Source organism: Rattus rattus, chromosome 8, assembly GCF_011064425.1.
Source record: "Rattus rattus isolate New Zealand chromosome 8, Rrattus_CSIRO_v1, whole genome shotgun sequence".
Lineage (NCBI taxonomy): Eukaryota > Metazoa > Chordata > Mammalia > Rodentia > Muridae > Rattus > Rattus rattus.
This window is the reverse complement of record NC_046161.1, coordinates 47,619,692-47,635,779: the sequence shown is the minus strand read 5'-3', so window position 1 is coordinate 47,635,779 and position 16,088 is coordinate 47,619,692. Positions and strand designations below refer to the sequence as shown.

Genomic DNA, 16,088 nt, shown 5'->3' with positions numbered 1-16,088 from the left:
ATTATACAAATGATATTGACTCTGTGTCAGAGAAACCTGCTAAATTCAAATGTATTTTTCATATTTTCTCTTTATTAACTTCTTGGTTAACTACTCTCTGGTATCCTAAACCAGAGAACTATACATTGCAACCTACAACTCCTAAAAGGAAACGTTTTATATAGATGTTTTCAGAAGTTAGGTTTCTGTGCAGATTCTCTGCCTTCTCAGCTTCTAATAATGCTTTGTCCTATTTACTCAAATACCTTGTCTCCTCTGACTTAGAGAATGCTTCCTAACCTTCAAGCTCATCCGCGTGCCTCATTTCACCCTTCCTACTTCTCAGACTAGGTTAAGTCCTCACATTTAATGCCTCCAGTGTAATAGTTTACTTAAGGTCTTACTGATGCTTCATTTCACTGAATTAGTATGCCTAACACAAAGTAAACTTCAGTAGATCTATTTGTTGGAGTAAGCGAACTTTTAGTTATTTTTTAATTGTTTTTTATTCTATTTTGGTTGTTTTAATTAAAGTCTTTAGACTTTCTTTACTATTATCATTGAAAGTGTTCTTTTTATTTCATTTGCTGTTGGTCTAGACCTCTTTAAATTCTATACCCAGACTTTTGAAATGATCCTCTTACAGTTAATTTTTTTTTTCCAGTACTGGAAATTAAACCTAGAGCCTGATATGTGCTATGTCTAAGCTCTGCTAATAAACTATATCCTTAACCCCCTTTTTTCCACTTTATTTTGTTTTTATCTATTTGTGTGTGGACACGTGTATGCCATGCTGTATGCGTGTGGAGGTCAGAGAACAACTGCAGACTTCAGTTCTTTCTGCCATGTGTAACTCAGGGATTAAATTCAACCTCTCAGGCTTGACAGCGAGTATCTTTGCCTGTGAACCATCAACACCAGACTTCTGCTCAGGGGTATCTCATGCTAAATTCAGAGTTGAGTCTCCACAGCTATTCTTCACTTCCATTCTCCTAGGCAGCTTAGTCAGTACACTTGAGCTTTCGTGTTTCTGGGTATTGATTTTCTTATCCTGACTATGCAAATTCTTGTTTATTCCTGCAGATTCAGTTACAACCATCAGTTCAGAAGGCAGTCTCTTTTCTTTTAAAAAATAAAATATTCCACATGACTATAATTTGTTAGCTTACTGCTTTGTGCTATGATCTTTGGAACTTTTGACTCATATCACCACACCTCAGTATGCTATTCATGTCATTCTTGAAATACTCAAAAATGATAAAAGTAACTTTATTTTCTATCTTTCAGTTAATCTTTGTTCTAATCCTGAGGACAAGCTTCAGATCTATAGGGATAATTTTGAGAAGGCATATTTGGACTCAACAGAGAGATTTTATAGAACTCAGGCACCCTCATATTTACAGCAAAATGGTGTACAGAATTACATGAAATATGTAAGTTAGAATTCAGTACATTTTGTAATTTTGACTAGTTTGCTGATAGTCTTAAAATGATTGCTATTTTGCTTCTGGACAGGCAGATGCTAAATTAAAAGAAGAAGAAAAAAGAGCACTCCGATACTTAGAAACAAGACGAGAATGTAACTCTGTTGAAGCAGTAAGTAATGTGATTGTGTACTTCCTGGAACTGTCTAAAGTCAAGCAGCACAGGGACAGCAGATAAACCAGTGACATCACTTTTGTTATTGCTCTTAGTCTTAATTTTATTTCACTTATTGAGTGGTTTGCCTACATGTATGTGTGTATGCACTGTCTGTGTCTGGTATCTTTGAAGGCCAGATGGTCTCAGATATCTGGAACGTTGTAAGTCAACAAGTAGATGTTGGGAATTGAACCTGAATTCTCTGAAAGAGCAGACAGGGCTCATAACTGCTGAGCCATCTCTCCAGCCTCCCACACTGCTCATTGTATGTCTTTAACTAGTATCGGTAACTGGTTATAATACTCTTCCCAGTTGAGAAAAGTACATCTGCAAAGATATCTTATTCTGCATTCTGGCCTTTACCGCATTCTATGTATATACAATATTTCAGCATTAGTCCTCCTCCTTAAATACCTATTATTTATATCAAAATCACATGTTCTATACATAGCTAAAAAGCGGATCGGTGGGCTTTTACTCATGACCTTCTTTTGAGTTCTTCTATGTTGATTGGTATTGAGGCTGACTTTATTATTGCTGGAATAGACACTGAGTACAGTCTTACAGCACGTCTTCTCCTGCAGAAGGCTGTTTGCTCATCACTCATAGTATGTGTGGATTTTACTCATAAAGTAATTTTGATACTGGCAAAGAAAAGGTGAGAAGTTGAGAACTAATTTAGCGGTTGTTTATAGAAAATTTTACAGAAATTTGTAGCTAGGCTTGGACATACTCGGAAGACAGGGTCATAGGATGTTTTTTAAGCAGGAACGCCATGATCAGAATTACTCTCTGGCCAGGGGAAGTTACTCCTTGGGTACTGTGCTTGCTATGCAACTGAATTGTGCTGCTACAGAGCAACTAAGTATAAAACATTTTAAAAATAACAAAAGCTCCACGGAAGTGACTTATGAGTTAAAAGTGAAAGCCCCGTGATCTGGGTTCAATTTCCTAAACCCATGTCAAATGCCAGATGCAGTGGTACACATTTGTGATCCCACCACTCCTCAGGCAAGATGGCAGACAGGCAAGAGAATTGCTAAGCAGCTTGAGAACTGACTTCTGAAAGCTGTCCTCTGATTTCCACACATTTATTATGATGTACACACACACACACACACACACACACACACACACACACACACACACACACACACACACACACCAAAACAAATTGAACAGGCAAATATGTTGTAATTTATAAATTGTTAAATATACCTTAGCCTTCAGTATTTCAGTATGTTAAGGGCCTTGGATTTGATTTCTGTCACCCAAAATAGCCACACAAAACAAAATGAGGAGGACACCAGGATGATGAGAAGGAGGAGGCAAAAAGAGGAGGAGGAGGGATTGTTTAGAAATGAAGCAGATGCCACTAGTACAGTGAAGGAAAAGATCTTAACCAAGCCAAAGAAGCCAAGAGAAATCAACTTTGAGAATAGCTTGTCGTATAGAAAATGAGTTAACTTCTGAATACATTGCAGATGTCCTTGTTTGGTGGAGGACTTTGATAATAGTGTTAAAATAGAATCCTGGGCCAGAAGATAGCTCAGAAGTAGAGCAGTGCACACCCCCCACAGTACTACCCACTTACGTTCAGTCCTCAGTACCTGCAAGCTGTCCTCTGACCTCCACACGTGCTGTCCCCTCCCCAAGTAAAAATATAATTCCAAAAATTTAAATATAATATAGGTAACTTTTAGCTTAACTCTTATTTTACAGCTGAGACAAAGTAAATATTTACAAATTTATATAACTAATAATAACCAAATCTGTTTTGTTGCCTTCATTGAATTTCAGTGGAGTAGAATTAATTGTGTAATTAATTGAATCCCACTGAAAGAAAAGGTGCCCTATCACGTAGCCTTCTCTCATCTTTCATCTTCATGAACTGTGAATGTGTTCTCTCTCTCTCTCTCTCTCTCTCTCTCTCTCTCTCTCTCTCTCTCTCTGTCTCTCTCCCTCTCTCTCTCTCTCTCTCTCCTCTCTCTCTCTCTCTCTCTTTTGGCAATACAACTGCCCAAGGGCATTTTTAATTCTCTATTTTACAAAGTGCCCAGGAGTTTTTGAATCTGGTCTGATGCTCTACACCAGACCGCATTGCTGCAAGGCCAGCTTCAGTGTACTCTTCCTTTTTTACAACGACCAAGACCAGCGTGGAGATCCCATGGGAAAGGGAATCGGTGGGTGTGTTCCTTCCTTTTTAAGTGCTAGCTTGCTCATGGCAGCCTTGAATAGTCCTGGTGTTCCACCTTGCAGAGCCCTGGGGATAGATTACTGATCTCTGGGAAACAAATCAGGAGGAGCTGGTGGCATTTGATAATAAGGGTTTTTTACTTCATGGAAGCTTGCAAATGGAGACAGAAGGGGAATCCGAGGTGAGAGAGGTGGTTGAACATCCATCCATTCAAGATGTTTTCACATAGGAAGTACAGTATTTTGATAAATAGTATAGAAGGAATATTAAAAAAAAATGTTTACATGGTTTCTTTTCAAGAAATGGACTTTTTTGGTATAGGATGAGACTCATTTGAAGCAAGAAAGGAAATTAGAGTTTCTTCTTTTTGCCTGGTGAAAATGTTTTTCTAAATGATTTCTGAATAGATAGGGTCTGTACCATAATCTTAGAGGTAAGAGAACTTTGAGTTTAATTCCTGTCATTATGTTTATTTTAAGTGTGTGCGTGTATAGGAGCACGTGTGCCACGGCATGATCTGGAGCTCAGAAGGACAGCTTGCAGGGCTTGCTTCTCTACCTTACAGTTACTAGGCCTCATAGCATTTCCGAAGCCCCACACATACATTTTATTTTGTTTCTTTTTTCTAATACTGCTGACTATCAAACCATACCCCTTGTACATGCTAGATAAGCACTCTGCCAGTGAGCCAGGTCCTTCTCATCAGATTTACTGAGAAATGGTAGCATAGCAAATGCCAGTTTCATTTTTTTTTAAATGCGGCATTTCATTCCATTTTTTTTTTCTTATTTTTATTTATATGAGTACACTGTTGCTGTCTTAAGATACACCTGCAGGGGGCATCGGATCCCATTATAGATGGTTGTGAACCACCAACCATATCGTTGCTGGGAATTGAACTCAGGACCTCTGAAGAGCATGCAGTGCTATAGACCACCGAGCCGTCTCTCCAGCCCCCCAGTTGTTTCATTTTATCTTACTCATTTGCTTCATTTCTCTTCCTCTTTCCTTCCCTCCCTAATCTCTTTCTTCCTGTACTCTGGCATGTTTAAAAGAAGTTTATGATATTGCACATGCATACTGACTCAATACTGTTGTAGAATTACAGTACAAATACACTGTAATATTTTCTATTGGGAGCCATTTTTTTCATTGTTAAAGTTTCTTTTAGGAAGAGTTTGCTGGGACACCCTTAATGCCTAGTTTTGTAAACACAACTACAGATACATCTTTCCTCACTTCACACTGTTTTGGGATAGAATCTCCTGGAAAAGAGACTGCTGAAGAAAGAGTATTACTTATATACAAACTACTATTTAATTCCAAACTGACTTTTGAATTGTTATAGTTCTTATTCTAATCTATCTGTACAGACATATATTTTATTGGTTTATAATCTTCAGTTTCCCAGTGTGATACATTTTAAAAGACTTTATGTACATTTAAACATTGAGTTGGTGCTGGAGGGATGTTCAACAGTCCAGAGCACTAGTTCCTGGGTTTGAGTCTCACCACCCACATGGTGTCTCACAGCTGTCAGTAGGGAATCCCAATACCAGCATCCTCTTTTGGCCCTCCTACCAACCTACCGAAAGCCTGCAGTCACAACACCTGTACACATAAAATAAAGTGCAGGTTAAAACTAAAACTCACTGTGGTACAGAGAGATGACTCAGTGAGTAACAGCGCTCATTGCTTTAGCAGATGACACAGATTTTGCTGTCAGCACCCACATTGCAGCTCACAGTTCTGTATCTTCAGTATGGAGTTTGATGCTATCTTTTCACAAACACCAGACATGCATTCAGTACACATATATAAATTCTTACTCATAAAATAAATCTTTTTTAAAAATTAAATTATGGATGAAGCTAGGTATATTTATTGTTGCTTTCTTTTGTAAGTTCATACCAATTTTTCAAATATATCACTCTGAATCCTTCTTTATCTAAACCATCTTTATCTTTATCTTTAATTAATCTGAAGAGTATTTGCCATGCAAAGGCAGATAGATGTCTGTGATCAGGTCAGCCTGGTCTATATAGTAAGTTCCAGGACTGCCAGGGCTACGCAGCCCTGGGTCCAAAACCCAAAAAATCATTGATTCCTATTTCTAATTCAAGGCCCTTCCGATTCTAGTCTGGCCTTTGCTTATATGTCAGACTCAGTATTATTAAAAGTAGTCGTACAGAGTGGGACAGAAGTTGGAATCTGTTTTGTCCTTTACCCACCAGCAGCTGTGTGAGAGACTGAGACTGTAGCTGTGGATAAAGCCCAGTCCTGCCCTTGTGAAGTTTACTGAGTGTAGCAAGGATGGAGATATTTCACTGGTGTGCTTATTTATCAACTGAACTTCTTTCATGTATTCTTCTATTTTTTGAGTGATACACATAACTGTGGGTATATAATTAGGTTCACAGAAGGGTTACAAGCTCATCAAAGATAGATGTTGTGGTGCATGCGTTTAATCTCAGCACTCAGGAGACAGAGGTAGGTGAGTCTCTTGAGTTGTAGGGCAGCCTGGTTTGCAGAGGGAGTTCCAAGGCTATACAGGGAAAACCTGTTTCATTAAAAAAAAAAAGAAAGAAAGAAAGAAAAAAAAAGGACTGGTGTTTCTTTATTGAACTTGTACTCCAAGAATAAGCATGTTCTCTTAGTATAACAAGAGAAATTGAATGTTAAAAAATCAGTCCTATTTTTCCACTGTAGCACCAATGCTTGTGAATTAGCTGTTTAGTGTTGTAGTTTGTCCTCTCTCACTTCCTGAGACATGGTCTCACTGAGCACGTGCTGTCTCTTAACTTCCTGTGTAGTTAAGGATGGCCATGAGTCTTGATTGGCCCCCTTCCGTCTCCCATGTTCTGGGCTCATAGACACATACCACCATCCCTACTTGGCCCATGTCTCCATATATTAAGAAGATGCTTTATAAGGCTGCTGACTACTTGTGAGGATTGGAGAGATGGGTCAGCAGTTAAAAATACTGGTTGCTCTTCCAGAGGACCTAGGCTAGCTTCCTGAACTCACAAGGCAGATTGCTACCATTTATAACTTCAATTCCAGGGATTCTGATGTTCTTTTCTAGCCTCCTTGTGCACCAGGAATGGGAGTAGTGCTCTGATATACATATAGGCAAAACACCCATACACATAAAGAAATAAAACAAGATACTTATAGAAATATTTGAATGTTTCAAACTGGAAACTGCCTCGTCTACACAATTCCTTTCGTTGAGGCAGTTAGGAAGTTCTGTGTGATTGTCTTGTTCTTTCAGTTTGACCTCCCATTTAGCTCTTGTGAACCACAGTAAGGAGTACACTTATGTTTAGGTAGCTTCATACATAAAGGAGCATATATATATTTATATGTATGTCTGTAATTTATTTGTACATATCTGCAACAAAAGTTTTATGAAATAATGATCATTGTTTCAAAGTGTGATATATTTTGATTTTGTTTCACTTTTTGTACTGTTTTATGACTTTCTTGGTTTTGGAGATGGGGGTCTTAAACTGTGTAGAACTGGCTGTCTTGAATTCATAGAAATTCATCTGCCTAAGATTCCCAAGTGCTAGGATTTAAGGGGTTTGCTACTGTATGTGGAATTACTGCTCTGTAACATTTAAAAAATAGTATTGCATTTAAAACCTGTCTTTAAAACATTGTGAAACATGACAGGCTAGATTTTTTGGAATTTAAAAATTCTGGATTGCCAATAACAACATGTTTATGTGCAAAATTTACTGAAGCAGAAGACATTCAAATGACTGGAACTTAAGCTTATTTGTTCAATCCAGAATGTTTATTTCTTCATATGGTTAAACTAACCTGGTTTTCATTGGTCCACTGTGGTAGGTAAATGTTGGGTGTGGGTCTAGCGCGAAGGCTCAGCTGTTAAGAAGAGCACTGTTGGTTCTTGCAGAGCGACTTCACAGGCAGTTCACAGCCAGCTCTGACTTCAGTTCCAGGGACTCATGCCTCTGATGGCAAAACACTAATACCAATAGCATAAAATTAATTAGTGTTAAAGGGAGGATGTTGACTGAGTGTACTTGGGTCTGAGGTAGAGTGACATCACTCAGCAGGTGATAGGGGCAGAACTTCTACCATATTGGGTAAGAGGCTGTTAACCATGTGTGTATTATTTTTGAATGTTCATATATTTTTGGATTATGTGTAGAATTAAAATTATAATACAGATTTCACCAGGTAAGAGAAGTTAGCCAAATTTTGTTTTGCTTGTAACCTAAGTTCTGTGTTTTTTTTTTCCTTTAATTTGGTAAAGTAGTATGGTGTATTGATCCATACATTAACAGCAATCCTGCATAAAGGCAGATAAAGTCTACTTTCAATGTACTTTCTTCTGTTCAGCAGTTTGATTTGACTCATTAGTGTGCTGTAAGGCTTATAGCAGCTGCTACTGTTTTTGCTGTGTTTCAGCTCATGGAATGCTGTGTGAACGCACTGGTGACCTCATTTAAAGAGACTATTTTAGCAGAATGTCAAGGCATGATCAAGCGAAATGAAACTGAAAGTAGGTAAAATCTCACAAAGACAGAACTTTTTAAGAGAGTATCTTAAGCACATCACCTAATTGATTGCTCTTGGGTCATTCTTGTCGATGGAGGTGCATTTCCTTCTGTATATAGATAACAACACATTGTTTGGGAAGGCTTTTGTCTTTTTTTCCTTGGAAGTTGAACTGTGCTTTTAAAGGCTAGAAAAAGTTGCAGACCTACAGTGTAGACTAGAACTGAGCATCTGAGTTGTGTAGACATTTGGAGCATCGTTTTGGAAAACAGCATAAAGATGGTTCAGTAAGCCTGATGACCCGAGCCCACCTCCAAAGCACAGGTAGTGCAAGGAAGACTCCCAGATTGTCGTCTGACTTCGACATGTTTAGGGTTTGCACTCGTGTGCTCACACACACCAGTACTATGAAAATAATTCTTAGTGTAAAACTTTAGCCATGACATGTCAGTAATGTGTATCCTGCCCAGCAGTGCTGCCACGCATCTTTAATTGGAACACTCAAGAGGCAGATACAGGCGGATTCGAGTTTGAGGCCAGCTTGGACTATAGAGTGAGTTCTTGGACAACCAGGGCTGCATGGAGGAACCCTATCTGGAAAACAAACAAACAAACAAACAAAAAACCAAAAGCAACAAAACTTCTCTTTTAAACTGTAGACTAATTATAGCTACAGGATACTAATAACATATTTCAAACTCCCAAGTTTTTTCAGCATCTTATGACTGAAAACATAGCTGCCATTAGTACCCCACACCTTGTGAGTTTGAGGCCAGCTAGGGCTACATAGTGAGACCCTCTCATAAAATACAGAGGCCACAGACATTAATCAAGAAAGAAATGTATTCTTATGGATAAAGTAGTTACGTGAGTGTGTCGTGTCCTTTCAGAGTTACATTTGATGTTTTCATTGATGGACAAAGTTCCTAATGGGATCGAGCCCATGTTGAAGGATCTGGAGGAGCACATCATAAGTGCTGGTCTAGCAGACATGGTGGCAGCTGCTGAAACCATCACTACTGTAAGTCCCTGCAGTGGCAGTGTGGCCACATACACATCCAAAGTCACATCTACACTAGTGACTGAAGCAGCACGGTAGCAATCGGTGACAACATGCACACTTACTTTAAGAACAGAATTTTCTCCAAGTTTAAACCTTAGTCTTTTATTAGAATAGTATTTCCTTTTTAAATAAAAGCTAATATGAAAAACATTTTGTTTCCAGGACTCTGAGAAGTATGTGGAACAATTACTTACACTGTTCAATAGATTCAGTAAACTGGTCAAAGAAGCTTTTCAGGATGATCCTCGTTTCCTTACTGCAAGAGATAAGGTGACATTTCTCTTTGTGGACATTTTGTATAAAAGCTGATACTGTTACAGTGGACTTAATGATTGGTGGCATCATACTGCTAAGTTGAGAACTAGACTGTGGGAACTCGGGTTTTCTGTAGAGTACAGCAGCTATATTTATTAATTTGGTTTAGTCTTTCTTTTTGTATCATTGTGAACTAGGATTCAACCAGGAAGCGTTTCCCTTCTTAGTTTTTCCAAGGATATTATTCCTGCTGGTTGGAGTTTTACTCATTCTCCCTTTTAGACTCGCCTTGCTACACTGCTGCTCTCCACAGCTCATCCTGAGCAGAGCCAATCCCTTGTTCCCTCCTTCTTCCTCCCCCTCCCCTCTCTCCTCTCCCTCTCCCTCCCCTCTCTCCTTCCCTCCCTTCCTCTCTTTTTTTTATAGTCTGGTTTGACAGGGTTTTTTTGGGTAACCATGGCTGACTGTTCTAAGTGTAGCCATAGCTGACTGTTACAGGCTGGACTGGAACTCAGGAACCCACCTGCCTCTGCCTCTGAGTGTTGGGATTAAAAAGAATGGGCCCACCACCCTCTGGCTGATCCTTTTTTTTAAATATATGTCGTTTATTTGTTTTGGTGGTGGGGTAGGTAAGGTGTGAATGCTGAACTGTATTTGAGTAATGACAGCATCAGGCTTAGCAGCCACTGCCTTTACCTGTTTATCACCTCTGTCCTCTGGTGGAGCCCCTGTGAGAGTTCCTTTAAAGTTAGTTGTCTTTGTGTCCCATAGGAACATTAGCATCGCATCTTCTTTGACTGTCACAGTGTTTTCCGTGAAATGGGAGAACATTTGTTGAAGATGGACACTGGAAAGAAAATGCTAGCAGTTTTAGGAGATAGGAGGTGGATCAAAATGTTTAGGAAGCTGAGCAAGGGCAACTGAAGGTTACTCAAGTTGAGTATTCTCAGCGAGAATACTGCAAGATAGAATAATGGTAGTTACACTGTGACAGGAATGTGCTGGAATGTTTGAAACAGTCTTCTGGGAGGGGAATCAGGGAGGTAGCTTAGAGGATGAGTCTCTTGTCATGATGTCTTTTCTCTAGAACACTTAAAAGAGGAGAGCTCCACACCACAGCACACATGCACATGGCACATCTTGTGCCTACCCCTACCCCAATAACAATAAAGTTTTATTTTAAAAAATTACTGAGGCACGGGCTGGAGAGATGGCTCAGTGGTTAAGAGCACTGACTGCTCTTCCAGAGGTCCTGAGTTCAAATCCCAGCAACCACATGGTGGCTCACAGCCGTCTGTAATGAGATCTGATGCCCTCTTTTGGCATGTCTGAAGACAGCTACAGTATATTCATATCTAATAAATAAATCTTAAAAAAACTTACTGAGGCAGAAAAAAAAAGAAACAATGTACTGAGGCGAGTTATACCGTTAAAATTAAAATTCAGGTGGAGCTAAAACTCAGTAGTAGTGTGTGTACTTTTACAGTCTTCATGTAGTGCCAGCACAACAAAAAATAAATAATCTGAGAAAAATACCTGATTCAGATCATTGAACATGTAGTTTCTATATTTTAAATATTAAATCTTATTCCATTTCTAATTGGTTTTTTTTATAGGCATATAAAGCAGTTGTTAATGATGCTACCATATTTAAACTTGAATTGCCTTTGAAGCAAAAAGGGTAAGCCTTTAAATTTTTATTTTTAAAAATATTCAAGTTTGGGGAACTATTACACATTACAGGGCTACTGGATGAGCATGGAGCGCTGTTTCCCTGTTGGGTTTTAGTTGGTCCGGCTTTTAAGTTTAATTGTTATTGTTTTATTTAGTTTTTGAGACGTCTAGCGTTGGATGGTTTGAAACCCCCTATGTAGCCAAAGAGGATCTTCAAAGAGTCCTAATTTTCCTGTCTCTACTTTTGAGTGCTGGTATTTAAGAGTCACTGCATTGTGGGGCCTGGCTTACTCAGTGCTGGGACTTGAATCCAAGGCTTTCTGTATCCTAAGTAAATATTCTATTGACTAACTGAGCTACATCCTTTGGGGGGGGGGAAGAGAGAGAGAGAGACAGAGACAGAGACAGAGACAGAGACAGAGACAGAGACAGACACACAGACAGACACACAGGCAGAGACAGACACACAGAGAGAGAATGTGTGCCTGGTATCCATGTAAGTCAGAAGACGGCCTCAGGGCTCACAGAACTAGAGTTAAAGCTATTTGTAAGCCTCCGTGTGGGTGCTAACAACCAAATCTGGGTCCTTTGGAAGAGCAGCCAGTGCTCGTAACCACTAAGGCACCTCTAAGTTTCATATCCTTTTTTTATTTGTCTCACTATATAACCCTGGCTAGCCTATAACTTACGTAGATCAGGCCGGCTTGGCTACATAAAACCTTATTCCTCTACCTGTGTTTAGATTAAAGTCATGTGTCACCACAACTGGCTTCATCTCTGACTTCTGAGAACCTTTTGTCTATAAAACCTCCTGTTTCCGGCTCAAAAATCTGTGTTACATACCTTACTCTGTTTGCCTTTTGTTATTACTTTAAAATTTTTACTACCTGTTGCTATTAAAATTTTTCAACTTAGATTTTTTGTTTTTAATCTTCTTGTACCAAGATACTGTTTTGGAAGTTAGAATATACTTTTTGGGGGCTGGAGGGTTGGCTCAGCAGTTAAGAGCACTGACTGCTCTTCCAGAGGTCCTGAGTTCAATTCTCAGCAACCACATGGTGGCTCACAACCATCTGTAATGAGATCTGATGCCCTCTTCTGGTGTGTCTGAAGACAGCAACAGTGCACTCACCTTAAAAAATAAATAAATCTTAAAAATAAAAAGATTAGGAAATAACTTTTGTTCTGAGTCTTTAGAATCTCTGCCTGGTTTTCTTTTATAGTCACTAAAAGTTTACTATCTGAAAGCATAGAAAATGACTTTTCCATCATGATAGATATAAAAAGGAAATCAGTTTTAATGTAAACTTTGAGTTACCATTTTTAACACATGGTCTCTTTGGTGGCATGTTTTGTCTAGCAAGTGTGATACCCTAGTGTGGTCTCCAGCTCACGAGGAAGCAGGCAGGTGACTTGGTAAGGGATGCACACACCATGAGGGCAGGAGAGAGGCTGGCTGGAGAAGGGAGGGAACAACATAAAGTCCACTAGTGAGTGAGTCCACAGACCAGTTCAGCTGACGGAGAGCCGACAGTCGGAGTTCAGTCCTGGAGACCCACATGGTAGGTGAGAGCCGTCTCCTGTAAAGTGTTCTTTGACTACCACTTACCTACCACACACACAAAGAGGATCAATTAAGATGAACGAACTCATTACTTTTATATACTAAATTTAAACCATAAGTTAAAAGGAAAACAAGTCTCTTCATAAAGTGAACTGGTTCATACTAAGTAAAATTTATAATGTAAACTAGAATTTGACTACTAGGGGGCTGGAGAGATGGCTCAGTGGTTAAGATCTCTGTCTGCTCTTCCAGATGTCCTGAGTTCAAATCCCAGCAACCACATGGTAGCTCGCAGTCATCTGTCCCGGAATCTGTGTCCTCTTCTGCCATGCAGGTGTACATACAGATTCACTTACATAAAATAAATAAATCTTTAAGAATTTGGACCACTAATAAATCTGACTTAGGTACGGCATCCCTTCTTACAGTTTACAGCTGAAAATTAGTATTTCATAGAAATTTGGTGTGTGGTATGTTCTTTAATTTAGCACTCCTTAGAGTACAGTGGGAGAGGTATCTTGAGTTTGAGACCAATCTAGACTTTATAGATCCTATCTTCAAAATAATAAAAGAGCACTCCTTTAATTTGAGCACTGTAGGGTCAGAGGCAGGAAGATTACTTAATTTTGAGCCAGCCTACTCTGCACAATGAGTTCCAGAACAGCCAAGGTTATACAGAGAAACCCTGTTTAAAAATAAAAATAAATAAGCAAGCAAACAAAGAAAAAATAAAAGGTAAATCTTAAAAATTAAATAATTTGAAAGGAGCAAGGATTTATTGTGTTGTGTCAGCTCATGATGGCAGGGAGGGTGTAACAGCTGCTTACATCACGGCTGTTAGGAAATATTGACACCAGGAATGGGCCAGGAATGATACAACCTTGAAGGATGCCCACGCCTACACCTGACCTGTTGACCTACTTCCTGAATGAGGCCATGGCCAGTAGTCTCTTCGAATCCATAACAGATGATAGAAGCGACGAATCCTAACTGGAAACACCCTCACAGACACCCATCAGGATGCTCTACTAACACAGGTGTTTCTGAGTGAAATCAGGTTGGCAATCAAGATTAACTTACAACTAAGAGTAAAGTAGTAGTAGCATGCAGACTTAGGCCCTCACTTGTGAGGAGGAAATAGGTGGTTGAAGGTAGGCCTGTGCTTACGCTGAGAAAGCCGGGATGCGGTGCATGCAGGAAGAGACTGTGGCACAGCTGCAGCACAGGTTGAGCCAGCTCAGTTCATACTTGGATTAAAGGGGTTGCCTCTTCCCATGCAGACGTTAGCATAAGTCCTGGTTTGTGTCCTCATCACACACAGTGCCGTTGCCAACTCTCCATTACCAGTACTGTGGAGACAAAGAAAAATCATTTTCCAGGTAGATGTTCAGGTAATGTAGTATTGCAGTAAAGACAGCCACTTTCTCTTTTCTAGAGTGGGGTTGAAAACTCAGCCTGAGTCAAAGTGCCCTGAGTTGCTTGCTAATTACTGTGACATGTTATTAAGGAAAACACCATTAAGCAAAAAGCTAACCTCTGAAGAGATTGAAGCAAAGCTTAAAGAAGTGGTGAGTATATTTTTGTTTCTTTTCTAGTAAAGATTTATTTTTTGCAGTAGGTAAGGAGAACGTTTGTATCCAAATCAATGTCCTCCAACAAAGGAGGCATTGCGATGTTACACAGGGACCTGTACACATTCATATAGGAGGGCATAGTCCTGTAGCATGCTCAGTTCCCAAGTCTAAGCAGGGAGGAAATAGCAGGTATGCTTTGAGGCGTACCTAGCCAAGGTATGAAGATACGTGTGAACATTGAAATGGGGCACAGGAACTGTGTAAGAGTTGTAGTTGTGCCAGTAAGGAGAATGATTATCTTTCCAGGACAATATCGTCCTTCTGAGAAGGGAAAGTAGATAGTTTGCTATATTTCATGTTCTTAATTAAACTTACATTGATAGGTCAGTGGAGTAAAGTACTTGCTATGTAAGCAGGAGGACCTGAATTTGGGCCCCCGCACTCACATAAAAACACCAGAAGCTTTGTGTGGTGGTGTGCAGCTGTGGCCCAGCACTGGGGGTGAGCATGTGGTGCTGGAGACAGGTAGAGTACAGGGCTCACTGACGAACCAGTCTTGCTGAACCAGTGAGCTCTAGGTTCAGTGGAAAACTCTGTCTCAAAACTTAAGGTGGTCTAGAGAGATGATCTGCAGCACCAAGTTCTCACAACCACCTATAACTCCAGTTCTAAAAGCCCTGACATCCTCTTCTGACTTCCGCAGGCTCTATATGGAGGAATACTCATACACATAAAATACATTTAAAAAAATAAGGTGCAGAGAGATAGAAGATGGTGGCAGATGTCAACCTCGGCCTCCATAACACACATACAGTTTCCACACAGATAGAAATGTATTATCCGTAAACATAAAGTTTTACAGTGGGGCTGGAGGGACGGCTCAGTGGTTAAGAGTACGGACTGCTCTTCCAGAAGTCCTGAGTTAATCCCCAGCAACCACATGGTGACTCAACCATCTGTAATGAGATCCGATGCCCTCTTCTGGTGTGTCTGAGGACTGAGACAGTGTACTCACATATATAAAATATAAATAAATATTTAAGAAAAAATAAAGTTTTGTAGTGTAACACCCTTCATAAGATACCTAGTAATTCCTAAAAATTTTTATTCAAAATTTTTCTGAAAAGAAAATATCATTTATTCCTAATTGTGTTGTGTGTGTATGCCTTTTCCTGCATGTGGATGCCTTGCTTACCTGTTTGTGGTATTAGAGATGGACTTGGGGCCTGTACATGCTAAACAGGCACTGTACTATTTAATTACATCTCCAGCCCTGCTTTTAAGAATGGTTCTCTCCAATGTTGCTGGGGGCTACAGACCAGCTCATGTGTATACTTTGGTTGGTGGCTTAGTCTCTGGAGCTTCCAGGATTCTGAGTTAGTTGATACTGTTCGTCTTCCGAGGAGCTGCCATCCCCTTCAGCTCCTTCAGTCCTTCCCCTAAATCTTCAATAGAGGTCCCACTGCAGTCCAGTGGTTGGCTTTAAGTACCTACATCTGTCTCAGCTGCTGGTAGAGCCTCTCAGAGGGCAGCCATGCTAGGCTCCTGTCTGCAAGCACAACATAGCACTAGTAATAGTGTCAGGTTTTGGAGCCCACCCATGGGATGGAT

At 39.8% G+C, this 16,088-nt stretch overlaps 1 protein-coding gene and 1 non-coding gene across 3 annotated transcripts in view; one reads left to right on the top strand and one right to left on the bottom strand.

The window, feature by feature from the left end:
* Cul5 (cullin 5) overlaps positions 1–16,088 on the top strand; it is a 50,727-nt gene that overhangs the window by 20,199 nt on the left and 14,440 nt on the right. The window contains exons 6-12 of one of the 2 annotated variants that reach the window (XM_032911583.1): positions 1,267–1,412; positions 1,495–1,575; positions 8,258–8,351; positions 9,238–9,368; positions 9,573–9,680; positions 11,282–11,346; positions 14,339–14,471. In XM_032911583.1, the coding sequence (XP_032767474.1) occupies positions 1,267–1,412; positions 1,495–1,575; positions 8,258–8,351; positions 9,238–9,368; positions 9,573–9,680; positions 11,282–11,346; positions 14,339–14,471 (758 nt within the window). The remainder of the gene's footprint in view (positions 1–1,266; positions 1,413–1,494; positions 1,576–8,257; positions 8,352–9,237; positions 9,369–9,572; positions 9,681–11,281; positions 11,347–14,338; positions 14,472–16,088) is intronic. The other variant, XM_032911584.1, reaches the window with a different exon arrangement.
* LOC116908369 lies at positions 3,681–3,809 on the bottom strand. The gene has a single exon (XR_004388918.1). It is a non-coding gene; the product is annotated as a small nucleolar RNA SNORA61 (small nucleolar RNA).